This window comes from Chiloscyllium plagiosum, unplaced genomic scaffold, assembly GCF_037043375.1.
Source record: "Chiloscyllium plagiosum isolate Xiang-an unplaced genomic scaffold, Cpla_swu_hap1 HiC_scaffold_7, whole genome shotgun sequence".
NCBI classification, from domain to species: domain Eukaryota; kingdom Metazoa; phylum Chordata; class Chondrichthyes; order Orectolobiformes; family Hemiscylliidae; genus Chiloscyllium; species Chiloscyllium plagiosum.
This window is the reverse complement of record NW_028270145.1, coordinates 14,926,230-14,949,378: the sequence shown is the minus strand read 5'-3', so window position 1 is coordinate 14,949,378 and position 23,149 is coordinate 14,926,230. Positions and strand designations below refer to the sequence as shown.

The window sequence follows — 23,149 nt, the reverse complement described above, 5'->3', positions numbered from 1 at the left end:
AATAATCAACTGGGTCTCTTCCTTCAAGAAGAGTTAGAGAAATATGTAACACAGTAAGGGACTCTAAAAATCATGAAAGGTTTTGATATCAAATAAAATGGTTCATCCTGTGGGGAAGAATGTAACTATATACCAACAACATAAGACTGACACCAAGAAATCCAAAACAGAATTCAGAAAATAAAAACGTTAGAGTGGTAGGAATATGAACTTGCTGCCAAAGGGAGCAAAAATATAGATGAATTGAGGGAGGAAATTGTAGTTTTTGATGAGAAAAAGAACGGAGAGATTCAAATGAAGCTCAAATGTCAGCATGGACTGGTTGGGTTCAATGATCAGTTTTGGTGTAATTCTATGGCCTGTGTGTAATATTGATAGCAGGTACATTTTTGATACTGGCATTATGTTCAACTCAAGAACTTTAAAATCAACAGAAATAAACAACACCGGCAGCAAAAACATTGAAGTTTCTGGAGAAACTTGACAAGTTGGCAGCACCTGTGGAGAGACAGTGGAAATCAACAACCGGAAGACTTCAATTTCCAAGTTTAAGAACCATTTTATTAGAAAGTTTCTCATTTCTATCTTTATTAAAGTCTTACAATATAACAATGTCATAAAAATACAACACCTTACAAATGATTGATACATTAAAGCCTAGGAATTGAAAGTAAACTAGATTAAAGTTTAATCCCAGTAGTATTGCTAAAAGGGTTCTTATGTTGTCTTTTCAAGGTGCCAAATAGCTCACGATTGGAAATTGCTTATATGTACATAATCCATCACAATTCCAAAATTAGAAACGTTTACAAAGTACATTAAATTACAATTTTTCCTCATGAGAGCCAGTACAGGGAGAAATTTTTAACAAGATAGAGCAACTCTTTTAAAATCTCACTGTAAAACTTTCTTGAATAAGAGAAATTTTTTTTAGGTTACTTTTGCAATTGAGTATCCACATGTTGAATTTTTACATGTCTTGTGGGTATATGTCTCATTTCAGCTAGTGAACTAACACTGTAATAATTCACCCTCCTTTTAAAAAAGTTCAAAGCATATACATACAATGAAAGCTTGTTTTAATATAATTTTGTCCCAAAGTGATTCGTATAAGATTTTGTTCTGTGTAAATCATGTATTTTTATATAAAAAATTATTATAGTGCCACTTAGTCAGTTACAATTTTTTTTTACAATTAAGTGATGTGAAGGTTAGAAATGTTCGTATTAAGTATGAGAAAATGTAAAACAAACAGACAAGAGTAACAAGCTGTATAGATGTCTATGTATGCAAAAGTGGACACATTATGTCCACATAAAGTTAGCACCCAGACTCAAAGATAGCACCATTATAACATGCAGCTTTAAAAGATTTCAAACTCTTCAACATTTGATTAATGAAAGCTATTGGAAATACAGTGCAAGGTATCTGTTGAACCTTTAGCATATTGGGATTGATGGCAGCCTGTAGACGCTGGCTCCGATCAGAGGTATATGTAGGGCGTAGGTTCCATTTCACTTACGTTCCCATTGAAGTTACCATTCTGGTTTGAATCAGTCCTTAAAAACAACAAAAAAGTATTTTATATTCCTTTCTTTTAAAGTACCTGTGTGCATAACTGGAGCAGTTGACTAAATATAACTGTAGCACATAAACATAAGTTAGATGGGCTTAATTGACAATTTGAAAGTCAAGCAAATGGAGGGATATTTTGGAAACAGTACGTAACTTTGGGAATCTCTTCTTAAGATGGCTCTACTAGGTCAACCGTACTCAACCTCCTTCATTCTGTGGTTCACAATAATTCACTTTGCACAAGAATGGGACACTTGATGGGAGAGTATATGGAATGCACTTTATTCGCATATAGTGCAGAAGAACAGTATATAGAGTCATAGAGATGTACAGCACAGAAACAAACCAACTTGTCCATGCCAACCAGATATCCTAAATTAATCTAGTTCCATTTGTCAGCCCTTCTTATTCATGTATGTACTGGCTTCTGGTTTCTCCACCTTCAGAGCTGTTCAACAAATTCTTGAAAAATATACTCTTTGCCTACTCCAGAGTTACATTTCACGGATAGGTTTCATTGATCTATCTGTCATCTAATCCTTTAAATTTGTCGTTTATGACAGACAATGTCTACAAAATTGATTTGGTGTTCTGTTTGTTTTTAAATTGTTTGAAGACCAATTTAATTGAACAATTAGTTGTCTAAACATTTTCTCAATCCATTTTTAATTTTTTCCTCTAACTATGAGTTTTATAGTTGTCATTAATGTTATACATCATTATGATGGATACAGTTATAATCATGTCTCCACCTTGATGTATCTGAATGTTTTCTTGCTTCTGTTCAGACGACAAGTTACGGTTATAAGTAAATGAAATCATTACTCTTTAACTCGTCAATGTATCCAAGCAGGTGGAAATTTCACTTTGGTGTAGTGTTATTCTGGGACTGATATTGAACTAGGGAGTTTGTTAGGGCAGAATACATGGACATTTAATCTGCATCTAATTTGTATCTATGGTTTGTATCCATGCTGCATCTATGGTTTTAGTTCAAGAAAAAGCATAGAATGTACCTTTACTTAGAAACAAACACATTTTGTAGCATGCCATTTCAGAATTAATCTTTTGGGCAAAAGAATAAATGCTCTTAGTAGTTGTTTACGTATAAATTGATGCAAGAGGCCAGAAGTTAAAGCCCTGGGCCCACTGTCATTTTGCCTATGCTTTCATGAGAAATATGAAGGTGAGTACTAAATCCTCCAATTATTTTACCTGATTGTATCCTTCAAATTGTTACTGTACCGTGTTCAGTAAAATGTTATATGTGACATGTTAATGGGCACCAGTTTCCTCTCTAGTTCTGACCTCCCAGAGGCATTGTCAGATGGATCTTTACTGATTCTCAAGGATTTTCAATTCTACAATAGCCTTGTAGAATTTAATAATAGAGCTAGGCAAAGAGGTTTGGTTCCTACTATGCTGCCCTGCATTGGCACTGCAAATTGCTTACCTTCAGCACATGCCTTTGTACATTCATCCTGCGTATTGAACCTGTTTGCATTTCCATTGCATCCACCATACCAGAACCGTGTGCACGTTTTAGTCTTTACATCATAGTACCACTTAAGAGAAAAATTTCGGCAATTTCCCTCATCCCGACGTAGTTGACATATATCATTAACTGTGAAAACATATGTAATAAAGGTGAATGTTAAACAACTGAGCAGAGCATAATTCAGGAGAATTTAAAATTGTGTATATGCACCAACTTAGATGGATGAGGGGTGGAAAAGAAAAAGTGTTTCCAACAAGAGAGAATCTAACTAATATTCAATGACATTACCGTCGCTGAATCCTCTACTATCAACATTCTGGGGGTTACTATTGATCAAACATTGAACTGGAGTAGCCATATAAATATTGTGACTACAAGAGCAGCTCAGAGGCTAGAAATCCAGCAATAAGTAACACACCTCTTGGCTCCCCAAAGCTCGTCCATGATGTACAAGACACAAGTCATAAGCTTACCAAAAATGACACCTAGTCTACTTCTGGTAAAATTCAATCCTCACTCCCTCCACTACCAATGCAAAGTTGCAACAATGTGTACCATCTGCAAGATGCACTAAAGAAATGCACAAAGGCCCCTTAGACAGCATTTTCTGAACCCACAACCACTACCATCTTGATCGACTAGGACAGAAGATACATGGGAAAGTCACACATAAGTTCCCCTCCAAGCCACTCATCATCCTAAATTGGAAAGATATTGCTGTTCCTTCACTGCCACCTGGTCAAAATCCTGGAATTCCCTCTTTAGCATCATTGTGGGTGTACCTACACCAAAAAAGACTGCAATTCAAGAAGGCACCCACGACATTAGTTCTTCTGTAACTAATGATAGACAATAAATGCTGGCCCAACCAGAAACAGCTACATCCCATGAATGAAAAACAAAAAAATAATTGTTACACAGAACAAAGCTCTGACCAATCTCCTCTCCAAAGTCTTTCATCAAATATCAGCTAAGCTTCCTGAACTGTACAATTTCATTTCTACAGTGAATATCCATGAAGTAGTAATACAGCAGCACTTACTGCAGAAATATCAACATTGTTCAAATGCACTTCACCCCTTGATCTTCAGCCCATGTCTTAGTGTACACTAAATCTTTTCCACACAACAGCTCTGTGATTGCTCACCTGGACTGATTCCAGGTTAAGTATTGCATCTATTTTGCTATTTACATCCTCATTTTCAACATCCTCCTTATTCTTGCATATCCTTTCCTCTGTAATCCTCTTCAGGACCAAAACCCTTCAAGATATCTGTCCTCCTCCTATTCTGGTCTCTTGTGTATCCCTGATTTCAAATTGCTTCACGTTGTTAGAGGTTGTGGTGTTGGCTTTCTAAGCTCTGTGCAATGCAACCTTCTCCTGAAACCCTCACTTTCCTTTTTGATGCTACTTAGGACTTATCTCTCTTTTGCTATAAGATGTATCAAATCTTATGTTTGTATCTCTGTTTTGCTCATCTGATGTAACATCTGCTTAAGTTGTTCAGAGCCATATTTTGTATTGAGAGGTCCTGCCCTAAGTTCTGGCAGATCCTATTTTATTTAAGGGTTAGCGCAGCATTAAGACCAAGAGTGACAATCCTCTTTTGTGCCAGTTCCTCATTGCCCTTGACTTCCCAACATTTCAAAAAGCGAGCTATTTTGTTTTTGAATACTTTCAGTGACTTAGCCTCCACCATGCTCTGGAATTGAGAATTTCAGACATTCATTACCTCTGTGAGAAGAAACTCTTTCACAACTCAACTTTAAATGAGTACTCACTTATAATGTTACTGAGTCACCTAGTTCAAGATTACCCCACTGAAGAAAACATCTCCCAACATTTATCCTGTCAAGCCCCCTCAGAATCTTGTATGTTTTAATAAGACCCTCATTCTTCCTAACTCTAATGAATAATAGCCTCAACCTGTTTAGTGTGGCAGAAGTGGGTACTGCAGATGCTGGAGATAAGAGTCAAGATTAGGGTGGTGCTGGAAAAGCACAGCAGGTCAGGCAGCATCCGAGGAGTAGGAAAATCGATGTTTCAGGCAAAAGTCCTTCATCAGGCTGTCAATCCATTCATTCCAAGAATTAGCTCAGTGAATCTCCATTGCCATCTATCCTTCTTTAAATAAAGAGACCAAAACTGTGCAGGTTCACAAACATCCTGTACAGTAGGTAAAAACGAGGACTGCAGATGCTGGAAACCAGAGTCTGGATTAGAGTGGTGCTGGAAAAGCACAGGCAGCATCCGAGGAGCAGGAAAATTGACATTTCGGGCAAAAGTCCTTCATCAGGAATCCTGGACAGTGTCCTGTTCAGTTGTAACAATACTTCCCTACTTTAAACTCCAAACTGCTAGCAATAAAGGCCAATATTCCATTTGTTCTTCTAATTACTTGCTGCATCCACAAGCTAACCTCTTGTGTTTCATGCACAAGAACACCCACAACCCTCTGCACTATATTTCTTTGGAGTCTTTCTCCATTTAAATAATAGCCGGCCTTTTGATTCTTCCTATCAAAGTGCAAGACTTCACACTTTCCTAATTAAACTCCATCTGTAAGTTTTTGCCCACTCATTAAACCTATCTATAACCCCTTGGAAATTCCTTACTGACTCATAACAATAAGTCTTCCCACCAACCAGACATTCTCATAACCACTATTCTGAGGTGTGTACAGTACCAGTTCCAGCAGAATCCAGCGTCTTTTCAAATTCTTCTCACTGTTAGGGGTGAGAGGTGGCACAACTGAAAATACCGTGTTTTACATACTCTGCATCAAATGTCAGTATTTAGCCAATCCAGCTCAGCTCCAATAAGGAGTTGACACAGAGTAAAACTTCATCAGAACTGCCCTATCACCGAATCTTCAATCAGTTACAGTCACTTCTTCATCTTCAATACAGAAGTTGTCTTCTAGGCATCTGGAAATTAACATTTGTAGTGGGAGATTGGTGTAGTCAAATTGGCTATGTTGCGTGTGTCTGAATTTACTTTGCATTAAAATTCATGGAATGAAGAAATCCAATTGGCTGATCTGATCATGTCAGGTTACATGTTGGGGATTAAGTTAATATTAACCACCTCTCCTTGCCAATGTCTTATGCTTTTGGTGGGGAATACAATTCTTTAGGTGTGATGCAGAGTTCCTTTAACATTGCTCCATCAAACACTCTTTCCTCAGAGAATATGGTTACATACAATGGGAAAATTTCTCTATACTAATTGTATGGTGCTATCTCTTCCTTAAAATTTATACATAAAAGAAAATAGGAATAGAAGCAGGCCACAGTCCCTTAAGCCTATTCATCATTCAGTGAGATCATGGCTGATCTGTAATTTAACTCCAGAAACTCGCTCTTCGCTCCATATCCCTTAATAACCTTTAGCCATTAAAAATTGATCAGCATCAGATGTAAACTTAAACACTGATCATAGAACTCCTACAGTGTGGAGCAGGCCATTCAGCCCATCAAGTCCACATCAACCCTCTTCCAGGGAAGACACCTTACCTGCAGCTACTCGGTCTATCCCTTTAAAATATTTTGTGCACTTCTATAAGATCACCTCTCATTCTTCACACATCCATTTAAGCACACACGCATATGCATGCAAACACCCACACAGCCACGCAGTTTTTCACCTTCTGTCATTGGTCAAAATGATCATACAAAATAAGAGCAGAAGTTTACCATTTCAGTCCCTTGAACCTTCTTCACAATTCATGAAAATCATTGCATCAAAATCTCCACATTTCCACTTATCTCCAGTAGTCTTCAATTTTCTTGTCTAACAAGAAGTAATCTACCTACGCCTTAAAAATACTTAATGACCCCACTTGCACAGCCTTCTGAGTGAGAGTTCCAAAGTCACATAACCCTTTGGGAGGAAATATTTTACTCATCTTTTCCTCCAAGGGTGAGCCCTAATTTTAAAACATTGCCATCCAGTTTTGGACTGACCCACAAGGGGAAACATCTTTCCCAAGTGCATCTTTCAGGATTGATTCAGGATCTTGTGCATGTCAATCACATCACTGTGACCCTGCCTGATCTCTGTTGACCTCAACTTTTCTCTCTCTCTCTGTCTTTTTTCTGTATTCCTCAAAGGACATTGGGTGGTCTCCTTTCCCTGCTTACATTTACTTTTCTCTCAGCCTTGTCCAATCTCCTGTCTACTCCTTTATTTCTCTGGAGAGATTGTCCAGAAAAGTATGAGCAAAACAGGCACTCATTTTGTTGGATGGTGAAGGTGCTGATAGCTATGAAGAGTAGGTAGCATTTACCTGACAATGTGATTCCTGCAGGCTTGGGTTCTGGTATGTTTTCTTCTAGTACTGTGGAAGAAAATGGTGAGGTATTCAGTTTAATCTTTTTTCAATCAGCTATTCTCTAAAACATCTGCCAGAAAAACAACTGAACAGCGGACAGTGCTGATTCTAGGCAATTTGGTGTATTCCCTCCCCGGCTATATTACTTACTTGTTTTTGTGCATTCTGTAATGCACTCAGCTTCTGTGTCAAACCTATTACCATTACCGTCACAGCCGCCATACCAGAACTGAGTGCAGATGTTGTTTTTGCTGTCAAAGAACCATTTTGCACTATACTCTAAGCACTGCGATCCAACGTCAAAATCCAGCATGCACCGATCTGTGAAATTTATGTGTAAAATATGAATTGTTAACACAAACTATTAGAATAAAATGGGATAAGGCAATGCTAATGCAAGTTGAAAAGTCATTACTGTCACTCCATTGGTGTTTGGTATCATCATGGTGGAAAATTCCTCATTAGTTTTGCAACATCGCTGCAGGAGACAAACTTCATGTAATACTAGCAGTGCAGAGTTAGTTTATCTGGTGACACAGGGACCTATCTCAAGAGGTTGACAGCAAATGTAACTGAAAAGATAATGGCGCTGTGTAGTAATAATTTCTCTTCGCCTGTGAGGGAGTCTTGCCCCTTGACTGGCCCATATACGGCAACAAGGAGTTTATTGCATTGCGGACCTGTATGGACTGTAACATATGGAAAGGCTCACAGCCATCTGCATATGTATTCAAAGCTTTTGAATCTCCTCATATTGTACTGAATCCAGCGAGACTGCAAATTAAGTGGTTTCAGAGCAGCGTGTTTCAGCGGAAGAACTTTGTTAAATATTACCAGGCCATATCAGTGATTCACTGGAACTTTGTGCCTTTCTTTACTCACATAACAAGAAGTGTATGTTACAACATTATACATCAGGCAATGTAACAATAATTAGTCCAGTAAGCCATCCCTGACCCAAACTAAATTACCCAATTTATTTATATAACACTGTAAGAAAATCCTGTTTGGTTCAATATAAATCAAAGAAATGAAATAGAATGAAACAGCTCCTGTAGTCAGAGTGTACTCCATTGGAAGAATTCTGGCTTGAGGATTCATTGTTGATAACCGTTGGAAATGGAATTGCTGGTAATTACGCCAGCACTCAAATTTCTACCTGCCCCTCAATACTTATCACTGAGTTATATGTGTTAAAAGTCGGAGAAAGTGAGGACTGCAGATGCTGGAGACCAGAGTTGAAAAGTGTGGTGCTGGAAAAACACAGCAGGCCAGGCAGCATCCGAGGAGCAGGAGAATTGACGTTTCGGGCATAAGCCCTTCTTCAGGAATCAATGTGTTAAAAGTCTACTTACTTATGCGCAATATACAACATAGGAATGAGTTGTTCTATCCAGATGTGCATTTCATGCTCCATATCAGCTACTGCAATCCTTTCTCATTTAACATTACCCGCCTGACTAATTCTTCCTTTTTTCCTCATATGCTTACCTATTTTTCCCAGAAATGCCATATTGTTTTTCTTAATCATTCTACTTAGGAGCAAATTTCATATCAACCTCGCTGATTAAATATATTTCTTCTGAATTCGATATTTGCCTTCTTGATGAATATTTTGCATTGATTGCCTTTAGGTTTGTTCTTCCCCTTCAGTGAAAACTGTATATCTACTCTATCAAAGCCTGTCATCATCTTAAAGACCTCCATCAGGACACCTTTTAGTCCTCTCTGTTCAACGAAAAAGGGACCTAGCTTGGTAATCCTTGCTTGACAGGCAATATCATGGTACATTCTATTTCTTGCCTCCCTCTCCCTTTTAGAATTCATATTGTTTTGATCGCCATATTGTAAGTGTGATTGAACCAAATTTAAGGACATGTTAAGCATACTTGCTCACTTATAAAATTTTCTCTGTCTACTGTTTGGTTTGATTATTTTTGGTGGACATATTGGCCTTTTAATGATTTGTGCATTTGTATCCTCAGATCACTTCGCTCCTCTAACTTATTCAGGTTTTTACTTTACAAAAATATAATGCACCACACTTGCTGAAATTCTTGACCAATTACATGCCTGTCTGTAAGTTTCTGACAATTTATTGCCATTTTTTATATTATTGACACCTCTGGCCACCAAGCCTCAATTTTAGAAATGGTTTTGTTGAATTCAAACTTTAAATAATTAATATAAATTGCAAATATCAATGATCCCTGCACTGATCCGTATTGAACCATCTGTCATTGTGAATCAGTAGGGGCTGGCACTGCAATAGCACCCACAACCTGCAGAAAACTTTTTTAAAGCGATCATAAGTCGCTACATACTAACACTTCCTCTACAAGCCTATATCTCTCTCATCTTTTTATGATGATCCTTGAATCTACCTCTTCGACCAAGATTTTTGTCACCTTTTTTAATATCTCCTTTTAGAATAAAATCCCTATAGTGTGCAAACAGGCCATTTGGCCCAACAACTCCACACTGACCCTCCAAAGAGTGTCTGACCATTAGTCTACATTTCCCCCGACTAACACACCTAGCCTACACATCCCTGAACACTATGGGCAATTTAGCGTGGCCAATTCGCCTAACCTGCACATCTTTGGACTGTGGGAGGAAACCCGCACAGACATGGGGAGAATGTGCAAACTCCACACACAGTCGCCCGAGACTGGAATCAAACCCAGGTCCCTGGTGCTTTGAGGCAGCAGTGCTAACCACTGAGCCACCGTGCTGCCTAACTTTTGTGGTCCATATCAAATTTATTAATGCTTCTGTAAAGACTCCAGAATGGTTTACTTAATTAAAGGCGGCTGAATTTCTGTACTATTGCTATGTAGAAAGTATTACACATTGAAGGCCTCTTCCATATGCAATAACTGAAACAAACTAAATAATAACAAAAATTGTGTACTTGACATTTCGATAAGCTGTCCTCGCAGTAAAAGAAGCACATGAAACTAGTGACCAATTCACAGTCCTGCTCAGGACAAAGAATGACACTTGGGAAAGAAACAGTGGCTTGGATTTTTGAAAGATACTGTGTAGCATGGAGAGTAGATTGAGGAATGCTAAAACAGTGAGAAGTTTTAGTCTCTAATTAGTTACTGTCAGATGATTATGCTGCATTGGATATGTGCCACATAGCTGAATTAAAGAAAATGAGATAATGTGCCAAATTGGAAAGGTTGAAATGGTCACACTGTGCATGGAGGATATTAGCATTAGAGTGATGTTGGGGAAGAGAGAGCTGTTGATAACAATACAAAGTGTGATGGCAATGTCACCCGACATTTGTGTCTAGCTTACAATGACCAAGAAAATAATTATATAGCACACATTCTCCTTGTAATATTCCAGCTCTGTACAGTTTCCATTACCAATACAGTCATAGCTCTACTGGATTATCCTGACTATTACAATGGACACCAATATCATGCCCAGCCCCTCTACATTACACAGTGCTTTGCAACCTCCAACGTACAATTCACATGGTCGATGATAGAAATCATTTAATATACACTGTATACTGGATTATATTATCCCTTTGCAATATGAAAATAAAGTTTAACCAAGGGATATTTTTAGCTCAACATCAAGAATGAATGTGATATGCTCACACAAATTTCCATTTCACTGCTGCTATGCATTTTATAGAAACAGTATTCATTAACACTTACCCGTTTCTGGGTGCTCTAATGGTTCCATAGACTGGAGATCAGGTGTGGTTTCGACATTTTTTTCTGGGGATTTTTCTGGGGATTTTGGAAGGAAAACATATAAATTTTGCGAAAAAAATGCTTCACACTCACTCAAACTGTATTTCATTGCAGCAAAAGACTTCTTAAACAGATTGATTCCCTTCTAATAAGTAATAAGTAAATTTATTTGACTGATATGAAGTATTTAATTGTTCCTAGCCTACACGGAGCTCAGAATTTATGGCATTGTACATTATTGCAGATAGGATAAAATTTCTCCTGTTTTTTTGGAACAGAATTGCCTGACTTATGCAGGTAGAGGGCTGATGGTGGCTCAGGCAAATATTCTGGGGATGAGGGTTCAGGTCCCACCACTGGTGGAATTTAAATTCAATTAACAAAAACAAAATCTGGAATTTAAAACAACAAGTGCTGGAGATCACAGTGGTTCAGGCAGCATCGGTGGAGAGAGAGCAAGCCAACATTTCAAGTCTGGAAGACTCTTCATCAGAGCTAACATGATTGTGACTAGAATCTATCGTCAATTGTTGTAAAATTCTATTTGATGCTTGATGGAATGAAATCTGACTTCCTGACCCAGCCTAAGTGCAACTCCAGATCCACAGTAATGCAGTTGACTCTTCACTGCTCCTTGAATAGCCAATAAATCTTCCAGTTCAAGAGCAATATAGGAATGGACAACAAATGCTATTCAACTCCACGAAAGAATGAATTAAATATCAGAATTAATTCCAAGGTGAGCAGAATCCTGAGACTAAATATTGCAAAAAATGAGCTTGCAATCACAGCCATTGCAACACACCACCATGTTCCCACACCAACATTTCTGTCACATGTCTGCTGCAGTGTTCCAGCGAGCGTTAGCACAAACTTGAAGAATAATATCTCATTTTCTGCTTGGGGACCCAGCAGCCTTTACTACTCAAAATCAAGCTCAAATTTGGCTTAGAGCCAGATTCTGTCCTTGTATGATTTTTACCCATTCCACACCCAGTTCTGCTATGACACAGATTGCTTTTAGCACTCCTTCCCACATACTCCTCCACCCATTATCGCATTAAATGGGTTGCATTCAAGACAGCTAACCCATTTCCTCACTCTTATCTCTTATTATCTCTTTGCTTTTCGTTTGTCCTGGCCTGCTATTCATTATCTCCTCGTTCTGAGGTCCATCTCCACCTATCCCCTCTGTGCATTCCCCTGTACCCTACAACCCTCCCAATCCCCACTTCAAAACGAATACCTCACAACTAACAGTTTTGAAGAAGTCACCAAACTTAAAAACATTATCTCTACTTTCTTCCCATAAATACTGCCAGACCTGCTGACCTTCTCCAGGAATTTCTGTTTTTGTTTTAGATCCTCAGCAGTTCTTTGTTTTATATCATTGTCACTCAAAAATGCTGAAAGGGCTTCCCGCTGCATCTTTATTACACAAGTATCAAGATATATTTTATTTTAAGATAATTGGCAAAAGTAAAAACAAGGACAACATGACATAAAGCAGATCTATGCAACAAGTTATTAGGTTCCACGGAAACAGCAGGCAAGTGAAACTAACTTGGTTTTCCTTTCAAAGTAATGCTGCAGGAATGATGGACTGAATAGTCTCCTCTTAGCTGTATATTTCTATGACTTACAACTGCTCAATGGGTTACAATAGATGTGGGGTTTAATTTACACCTAACATGTCCTGTGTTTGAATTGTAATAGTTTATACTGGGTAAGATGAGAAAGTCATTTTTTTGTTCAGGTGCAATTGTATATTAATCCAGATTTGAACAGAAACCATTCAATTAGGTTTGTTGAAAAGTCATTTGCTACCTTGTTTGGGTTAGTATTGAATGTATTACTCACTGGTTGTAAATGTTCCATCATAAGTAGCTTTTGCCTTAGACTGATAGAATCCTATCACAATGATATTATATTCCTCCCCACTTTCCAGATCTTTTAGCATGATCACAGGATCACTGACGTTTGTCTTCGACACAAGAAGGTTCTCGCTCACTTTGACCACAGTAACCTCATAATTATCAATGTGTTGAGGTTCAGTCTGGGCCACGTGTAGGACAATGCTGTCTTCTGTGACACTGAAGCTCGATAATTCCAAGCCTACAGCAACAGATCGAAGATAGAAGTGGAAAGGAGTCAGATATATTAAAAACAAAACTATTTGCTATTTCACTTTTAAAACAGAAAAAACAAACAAGATAATATTACTGCATTCAGCCTGTTACGTTCAGACAATGACTAACATTTTCTGGACAATAAACTACACTCTGCATCTATATACCCTGCAGAAAATCTACTAAGGACAACTCATATAAACTCCTGAATATCTATTCAATTTTGCAGTCCTCTGGTCCCACTACCTGCCAATAAACAATCTATTCATCCACAAAACAACCCACCTTAACTGTTGGACACTGTTGCTCAGATTTGCTCTTTCTGTCAATATCAGACAGAAAGAAATAGAAGGCATAACTAGGTATGTTGAAGTACTTTTAATCAAAGGAAAGACAATGGATTTTATTTTCTAACTCACTAATTTCATTTAGCAATGAAAGAAACTCAAGCAAAAAATTACAAGATTGCATGGCCTCCTCATCTCAGGAACCACTTTGTTTAATCCTTCAGAAACCTATTTCCTTTTAACCCAAATGCCATATTATAGCAAAGAGATTTGTGATATTCTTTCTCAGTGGTAAGTTAACACAATTTATAAGCCAGTGAGCTTTTTTTCCCTGCCAGATTCCAACATAGTTAAATTGATTACTGAACCTTTCATCTCCTCATATATCTGTTAATCTTAGGTTAGTGGCAGGTATGGTTGGCAACATTTCCTTAAAAGGCTACTTAATAGCTACAATTTCCAACTCGGTAATTTGAAGCATCAAATGTCACTGTACTAGACTCTGACCAGAAGCACACATAATCAATCATCTGCTTTGGGCATATCATATCTGAAGTTATAGTAGAATCACACTAATTGGCCTTGCTATCCATAGATTGGCTAGTGGTTGCAAGTAGATCTGCGTACTAATATTTAGGCACCTTTGTTGGATTCTTTCCTTTGCTGACACAAGAACATATGAAATAGGAGCCCATTTCACCATTCAACAAGATCATGGTTGATTGTTTTATGAATTCAGCTCCACTTACTCCCCTGTTCACCATAACCTTTAATTCATTTACTGTTCAAATATCTATTTATCATTACCCTAAAAAACATTCAACGAGGTAACTTCAACTGCTTCACTGGGCAGGGAATTCCACAGATTCACAACCCTTTGGGATCAGAAGTTCTGCCTAAACCTGCTCCCCTTTATTTTGAAGTTAAGCCCCCCTAGTTCTAATTTTACCTATCAGTGGAAATAACCTTCCTATTTCCATCTTATCTAATGCCTTCATAATCTTATAGGTTCCGATAAGATCACCCCTCATTCTTCTCAATTCTAATGAGTATAGTCCACTCTATTCAATCTCTCCTCATAAGCCAACCCTCTCAAATCCAGAATCAACCTCGTGAACCTCCTCTACAGTGCCAGTACATTCTTTCTCAGATAAGGAACCAAAACTGTACATGGTACTTCAGGTGGAGCCTCACTAGCATCCTATACTGCTGTAGCGTAACCTCCCTATTTTTAAATTCTATTCCTCCACCAATGAAGGATAATATTTTAATTGCCTTCTTAATTACTTGCTGCACCTGCAAACCAACCTTTTGTGCTGCATGTACAAGGATGCCCAGATCCCTCTGCACAGACATGTATTCAACTTTCGTCAGGAGCTAGCTACAGATAAGACTTGCAATCATACTTGAGCAAGGAATCAAATTATCATTGCTAAAACTCTGATATGATTTTTTTGTATCCCAGTCACCCCTTCCTACCAGCTCAAAAAGAATCCCAAGGGAATGTGGCACTGACTTCAGGAAGGAGAAGTGAGAAAGACACGTTATACTTGCCAAAATACCAAATGAAAAATAATAGGTTTCTCACAAATCATGATGCATCACTAAATTAAATTACATCGGAAGACTTAAATTTCAAGTTACAATTGAATATGTATGAGTTATAAATATTAAATAATGATTTTAGGAGGTTGGTAAGATCCATACAAAAACCCAGAAGCTTAAAGGAATCATTAAGGTTTTATGGTGCAAGATTGACAAGAGAATTATAAACGTCAGGACAATAAGAGAAGGGACACCTCGTTTAGGTTTTCAAGGGATGTTGAGTGTATGATGATAGACGAAGGGAAGTGGGGCATTTCCACAGTTTTGTGGTCCTGGAAAACGAGTCTGTATCAGCAAAATTGAAGTGTGTTGATTATTTCTTCAATGAGTCTGTTGAGCATGTCCTGCCCTAAACGAATGGCTCTCAATAATGGCAATAACTTACCTTTAAGTTTTTCTGAGGTGGCTGGCAAGTCTTTTGTGCTAAACACACAAAATGAAAGAAAAGATTAGTTTCACTAAAATAGGACTAAATATTTTTTAAAAAGCAGAAGTTCTGCAGTGGACCAATTCTTACTGTTGTTTGGGAGACTCTCCGAATGCTTCACTGCTGGGCTGGTCACTTTGGAATAATCCGCAATGTCTCTGCAGCTCAGGAGGAAGATGTAGCCCATTCTCAGCTGTGAAGAAGTAAATATTTTTTTAGCTCCTTTCATGTAGTATTAGAACCAAAATCCTACAGTGTCCTTCAGTGTTGAACTTGGGAAAGTCTATAGGATTATGGAACACTGAGCCATAACGAGCAGATAGTTTTGGGTTGTTAGCTGATCCCAATTAAGTGATTGAAGGGCTAATGCAGTTGACCTCAATTTTCTAGATGACCTCTTGAGGAATAGAAAAAAAAATCCAGGAATCATTTCCATGATGTATAACAATATAGTAATCCTTTCTACTTTCCAGCAGCTACGTGAGAGAGAAAAGAAATAGGCTCAGCATGATGCTAATCAGAGTTAAATAGTCTCCCAGGTGCAGGCTATACGAAGTTATGCTGTTTGGATGAGGCAACGGAGATAGTTAAGCATCTGTGGTACTATATCCCAGTAAAATGCATCTTTGGGAGAAATGGGAAGCAAATGACAGGAAAGAATTAAAACAAATACGTGCAGTAACACAAGGCACCAGAAATACAAAAGGAAAACCAGGAATCATAGGTTCTCAACAGGTAAAAGGACATTTCTGTCCTTTACCCCATTTTGGTTTTCGCTCTGAAAGTGGTGCCGAAGCAAGGTCTAGGATTACAGTACGATGATATTTAAAAGTCACTGATAGCTATATTACCACAAAATTAATCCTATCTCCTTCTAACTGGTGAAAATTTATAGTAGCCTAATTTGGTTTTACTTATTCAATTTACTTCAATTCTCTAACTTGCACTTTTAAATCTGTGTATCTCTGGGTATGAAAGGTTCAAATGGTAAGGAGGAACCTGTTTCTAAAAAGGGTCCAAAATCAAAATTAAGCCTGGAAAACAAACTGTTTGATAATATTTGACTAATTTGTTTTGGTAGGTACTGTGAGATTTTTAAATATTATATGAACATGTAAGCAGTGTATACTATCCATAAGAATGTAGCAACTCACTAAGATTAACTTGAGAGCATCTTGAACATCTGCAACATCAATTCCATGGACTGGACACCCCTGAGAAGCTCACTCTCCACACTAATCATTCCAGCCTGTAACTTAGCTCTTATTGGCTATAAATTAATAGGAATCACGGTCCCAACCAAATCAGTCATTTGATTTGCCTAACCTTTAACTTCTCCAAGGTAGCAATTTGTTTTTAGTTAAATATTGAAACGAAACTGCAATCTTTTACGATATTTTTCTTTTAAATCCAATGATAAAATGTTTGTTGATGATTGCGAGATGCCTGATTTTACCTATGCTCCTCCCCCAAAGTTGAGGACAGTGTGAACTGACAATTCTACATGAATTAGCCAGCAAAATGTTTCAGCCAGAGTTCTCTGGGTATTAAAGATGGTGAGGATATCGCATGCAAACACTCCAGCGAATACAGAACAGCTTCTCCAACATTGAAAGCACTGAGCTGATTTTGCACAAGCTGATTACACAAAGCTAAATTTTTAAATGGCATCAATGGAAACAAAATGCTCAGTTAGAATGAAGAATAATCATGAGGAGATGTACATGTATTTAATTAAGTCACCTCCATGTCCCAATGGGATTGTTGCTGGGCATCAAAAACAAGTAGAACAAAACTAACTAAGACAATAATTTAATTGTTCAAACAGTTTTCAAACAGAAAAAAAAAATTCTGCTCTGGGGATCTGTGGAAGTTTTAAATTTTTGGAGATCCAACCTCATAAGGAGCATATTGAATACCCCAGAATCCCAGAGACAAGGGTGGGTGGGTTACTCTTTGGATGGTTGGTTTGGACTTGTTGGGCCGAAGGGTCTGTTTCCACACTGTAGGGATTCTATTATTTATTTAGTGCATTAAGAGTGCTAGAATATTTATTGGATTTTTATTCCTAAATGCATCAGGGAATTGGGAATATTATCTTTGAGGAGAGATTTTCTGGAGTGGAACCTTGTGCCAGCGATATGGGATTTGGTCACTAGTTGAAAAGCCAAGGCGCGCACACATAACCTCCATCTGAGAAGGTGTGATGGTATTATTTGCTAATCAGGCACTTGACTGGCCTAACATGGGTCTTTCCCTGTGCTGTCAACCCCAGGGTCAGAAGTTTGACCAGCAACCAGGAATTTGAATGGCATTACAAAAGGTGCTTACTGCCAGAATGATATCCCTCTGAGTGCAGAACCTAGGCCACGGTGGGCAACGAGGGTCTTGGGGGTGGTGGAAGGGCTGCTGGACAGGAGGTAGCACTCAGTAGGCCCTCTTCCCAAAGCCTGGTCCTCCTAGTGGGAGTGGCAATCAAACACAGATTCCCCAGTGACACTGGGCAGATACTAGCATGAGCAGGATGAGGACCTCAGTTAGGCATTAATCACAACTTAAGGGCCTCAGGTGGTGATGGTATGGAGGGCCTTCTCATCGCAGATTTGAAAGATACAAGGTGGCATGATTCCCACTTGTTTGATCAACTGCCACCAAATCCTCCCTGGGGTGCACTCAGGGGATGGGTGGGGAGAGGGGGGGAGGTGGAAGTTGGTGGGGGAGCGGTCACAAGATTCCATCATTTCTATCCCTTTCATTTTGGCTAAACAGTGGAAGCAAGTGACTGACTGACTGTAAAGTTACCATTGATGTACTTGGGGAGTTGACGTCCAAACCTGAGTAACTCTTCACTGTGGAGCTCTGAGAAGTCATTAATTGGCCTGAAGTACACGTCTTGAGGGGCACTTGCCAGGTAAATCAGATTATTTTCGATAGATTCCTTGGCAATGGTGAATATGACAAAGAAGAAGCCTTTGCACTTGGCTTCAGTGACAATTGCTACCAGCCTTTCTCGCTCAGCTTCTGGAAGATTTCCTGTGGTTATCAGAACAATGAGCTTGAGTTGCCTTGGTTGAGGGGCTTTCCCAAAAATGTTTTTGATGGTCCATTCGACTGCATGTGCTGTTGCTCTTGTCCCTTCAAGCTGAGTCATCCTGTTGTGGATGTATTCTATGATGTCCTTACTGGAGTTGTAATCAGTAAGGGATAAATCCACTTTCACTTGCTCCAGACTATTATTCGTCTGGGAATTATACAGTGCATGTTGTACTACAGCAACCCTGGCTTTATGGTTTGATGTTAAAGGCTCTGCACTAATCTCCAAGTGATCTATCACGTAAGAAAGATATCTCTTTGTCTCTATAAACTGGTTTGGGCTGGTAGTTGCAGAGCTTTCCATGATGAATGCAACGTCGAGATCTGCATCAGTGGGTTTTGTCGACCTTTTGCTTCGGAAAAATCTGGCATCACAGACTCCATTCGGTTCACAAAAGTCTATGCAAAATAAAAGAAAAAAAGCTGTTCATTGTCAGATAAACATCCACATTTTCTCGAATGTGTAAAATTTCTTTCAATCTTCATGTGCATTTCAATAACTGATCTAATGAAATTGTATCCTGAACCACAATTTCCTAGGGAAATGGATCCACAGTCCATGTTAGGATCACATCATACAGTTTACATCAAAAAAAGGGAATGTTGTATTGATGCTTGAAAGTGTGTGGCTCTAATGTGGGTTAATGGATTTTCATCTTCCTCTGATACCTAACTGTCCATTATCAACATGAGAGAGGTTAACATTACATGGATGCGTAAAAAAGTTCACCAGAGTCCAAATTAGTGACAAAAATGGCAACCTATGAAATTGCATGGTTCAAAATGCACTACAGATTAGGAGGCAATGGTTTTGTACCTGTGTGAGAGATCCTAGATTAGAGTGGTGCTGGAAAAGCACAGCAGTTCAGGCAGCATCTGAGGAGCAGGAAAATCGACATTTTTGGAAATGTTTTTGATGGTCCATTCAACTGCATGTGCTGTTGCTCTCCTCTCATTTCTCTCTCCACCCTGCAGGCTCTCTGCCTCTATTCCTGATGAAGGGCTTTTGTCCGAAACATCGATTTTCCTGCTCCTCGGATGCTGCCTGAACTGCTGTGCTTTTCCAACACCACTAATCTAGAATCTGGTTTCCAGCATCTGCAGTCATTGTTTTTATCATTTTGTACCAGTGTACAAAGGTGTTAAAGTAGAATACAGTATTTAAATCAGAAAAAGTATCACTGAGCACATTGTTAATCTTCCTTACATTTTTGGATTATCTAACAGTAACAAATTACAAATTGGTTAATAAAATACCATTAAACAAGTGTTGGGTATTTCATGTAAAGCCATAATACAATTCATGCTGTATGACTGATTTCTCAAACTATGATCATTTTTACAATAGAATGCTGATAAATATTGCTGACATATTTGATTAACCAATGCAGTCTCCTCTGCACTGGGGCCGATGCGGTCTCCTCAACATTGAGGAGACAGGACGCCTACTCGCAGAGCGTTTCAGAGAACATCCCCGGGACACCTGCACCAACCGACCCCACCACCCCGTGGCCGAACACTTCAACTCCCCCTCCCATTCTACTAAGTTTATGCAGATCCTGGGCCTCCTCCATCGCCATTCCCTATCCACCTAACGCCTGTAGGCAGAACGCCTCATCTTCCGCTTCCAACCCCAAGGCATCAATATGGATTGCACCAGTTTCCACATTTCCCCTCCCCCCACCTTATCCCAGTTCCAACCTTCCAGCTTGGCACCGCCTCATGAACTCTCCTACCTGTCCATCTTCCTTCCCACCTATCTGCTCTACCCTCCTCTCTGAGCTCTCACCAATACCCCTGCCTCCACCTAACTATCACGCTCTTATCTACCTCCCCTGCAGCTCCCCTCCCCCCCATTTATCTTACCACCCCCTCGGCTCACAGCCTCATTCCTGATGAAGGGCTTTTCTCCAAAATGTAGACTCTCCTGCTCCCCGGATGCTACCTGACCTGCTGTGATGTTCCAGCTCCACTCTGTTGATTCTCATCTCCAGCATCTCACTTTCGCCATATTTGATTAACTGCTTTCGTGAAATGTTTGTTATTATTAGGTATTCATTGAAACAATTTCAATGTATTGACTTTTGTCAATAGTGACATCGACAATAGACTCTGTAAGCATGAATTCTGCCTCGGGTTTATACTAGGTAAACTGCATGGAAAGGGAAGGACAAAGGCAAACAGGAAAAAGATTAAGAATTGGCCTTAGTTGCCATGTGGGCTCCAAAGGGCCTTGGGTATTATTGCTGGTGTGGAAGGAGGAGGGGGGTGGATTGTGTAGATGAGCATAATATGGCATAGAGGCTATAAGGCTTCATGGGGGTGAGTACATGGAGACTAGGGACATAAGGGAGATGGACATGTATGTGGTATAGTGTGGTATGGAGAGGCCATGGTGAGTGTGTGGGGGTGACTGAGAGAGCAAGCAGGACAGACCTTTCAATTTTTAATCTTTATTTTTTAAACATGACCACAGTATTGGAGGCATGAGGTAGGCTTTCCATCCAGCCTGATTTTGGACCCTAATGTCTTCTTGGGATCTACCCAGGCTGCCTAGACAAAGTCTCGCTCCAGTACTCTTCACATCCCCTACTGCCTGCTGCATTAATATACTTTAGTGTACTTTATCCCGTGATAAAGAAATAATCAAGCATTTTGTAAGAGGCAATTGAAAGTCAACACCCTGAAAGATTGTTTAATTGCATTAATTATGGAGCTTACATATTCTATCGAACACCTTAAACATCCTTCAACAAACTGAACATTTTCTAATTTCCTAGCAACTGGAACTTCTGAATTTTGATTCACATTTCTTAACGCCAAAGTAGCCCTTTTGAGAGCTAAGGTACCCCTTTGGATATGGTCCTGGAGTTTCTTTGAGTGATATCAGGTAGCATTTGAGGGTGGTTAAATGCCCTTTTAGGGAGGTAAGTGTTCTTTAGAATATTTAAGTATAGGCAGAATTGTGTGTAAAATCTGAATAATCTCAAACTGTTAAGCACACTGGAATGGCCAGCAGATCTGTCAAAACCTATTACCGAAATTGTCACAAGCAACTGTGACAAGGACCTGGCAAAAGTGACTGTGAAAGGGAGCATTTAAAGGTAGTCCACTATAAACGTTAAAAAAAAGTATGATCCTTGGACAATAGAAATCTTTCCAAAATTGTGACACCTATAACCCACAAATATCTCCTGATTGGTCTTAAGGTGGAGGATTCAACACTTTTATGGGAGAGCAGTGCTTGGAAAAACGTAACTGGATGACATTTTCACGATAACACAATAGGGTCAGGAAGATGCCCAAATAGTTTGAAGTATGAAGCAGTTAGCGGAGATAGCAGTTAAAGCGCTGACATACCTAAACAAACGTGGCATGCCATCACCTTGTTGAGTGTTGCTTCGTCATTGCGGAAAATGAAGAACTGCGAAAGCCCGGCATCATTTCTCTGAAACGGACAAAAAATAATGGATAAGAAACAGCACTTAATCCATCAAGTCCAATGTTCAATCTACAAAAATAGTTACCCGATCCCCTGTAATTAGCAAACAAAATTCCACAATATTTATTAATCCTTGCACTGCTATGACTCAATGCTAACACACTGTCTTACAGTGAGTCTCCTCACTGCCTGTAACATAAACACAACTGGGATGCAGAGTACTTAATGATCTTGTCTATTGGTTTCAATCTATTTCTTAGAACATGATTTTAAACAACAAACAGGGCCAGGAGCTGGTGGGGGGGGGGGGGGGGGGGGGTGTGAATTGATAGGGGTCACTAAATTCAGTGCTGTTGGCCATTGTACTGCTTCATTGGTTCCATCCCAAACCATACCAAGTTCATGGAGATGGAGGATAACTGGACTTCTCAACCATATGCAACTGGTTGCCAATTCAACTCAGTATTAATTATTTCCTCCACATTTTCACCTCAGTGACAGCCTGATCTCAAAAGCCACGATTTATTTTAAATATAAAAAGATGGAGAAATGGCACATCCATACTGAAGTGTCCTTTCCCTCAAGTATTGGACATCACAGTCTGCTGTGGTTGAATTAATATGTGTAGCTGAGCAGATTATCTGCAAATCAATGCTATCATCATGATATTTTGTGCCAGAGGACTTCTGTTAAATGTGGTATGTTCCCTAATGCTGGAGTTCAACAGGAGTTTTCTTTCAGTAAGTAGAATTGGATCATTTGTGGCCAATTCTTTTGGACTCACAAGCATAATAAATATAACAAGTGAGTGTCGAAAATGAAAGGTTTAGATAGATCTCACAGGCAAGGAAATATTTACAGCCAGGCCAAAGCAAATTCCCCTGACAGAACTATTCATTATTTACTTGTGGCAATTTAAAAATACCAAGCTGTTTGGATGACCTTTCAACACTGTTGAAAACAGGAGGACCCCTCTACATTTCATTATGCCAGTCCACGTCTCCAAAGTGCCCACTCTTCCTCCCTCTACTGGAACATAA

At 39.1% G+C, this 23,149-nt stretch overlaps 1 protein-coding gene across 1 annotated transcript in view; it reads right to left on the bottom strand.

The window, feature by feature from the left end:
• Positions 1 to 539: 539 nt before the first annotated feature.
• LOC122551335 (collagen alpha-3(VI) chain-like) overlaps positions 540 to 23,149 on the bottom strand; it is a 156,373-nt gene continuing 133,763 nt past the window's right edge. Inside the window, exons 42-51 of the mRNA XM_087988762.1 lie at positions 22,028 to 22,115; positions 18,377 to 19,066; positions 15,665 to 15,767; positions 15,533 to 15,570; positions 12,987 to 13,241; positions 11,088 to 11,162; positions 7,558 to 7,728; positions 7,363 to 7,413; positions 3,029 to 3,199; positions 540 to 1,559 (exon numbers count right to left, since the gene is read on the bottom strand). Coding sequence (XP_087844888.1) covers positions 1,519 to 1,559; positions 3,029 to 3,199; positions 7,363 to 7,413; positions 7,558 to 7,728; positions 11,088 to 11,162; positions 12,987 to 13,241; positions 15,533 to 15,570; positions 15,665 to 15,767; positions 18,377 to 19,066; positions 22,028 to 22,115 — 1,683 coding nt within the window. The 3' untranslated portion in view covers positions 540 to 1,518. The remainder of the gene's footprint in view (positions 1,560 to 3,028; positions 3,200 to 7,362; positions 7,414 to 7,557; positions 7,729 to 11,087; positions 11,163 to 12,986; positions 13,242 to 15,532; positions 15,571 to 15,664; positions 15,768 to 18,376; positions 19,067 to 22,027; positions 22,116 to 23,149) is intronic.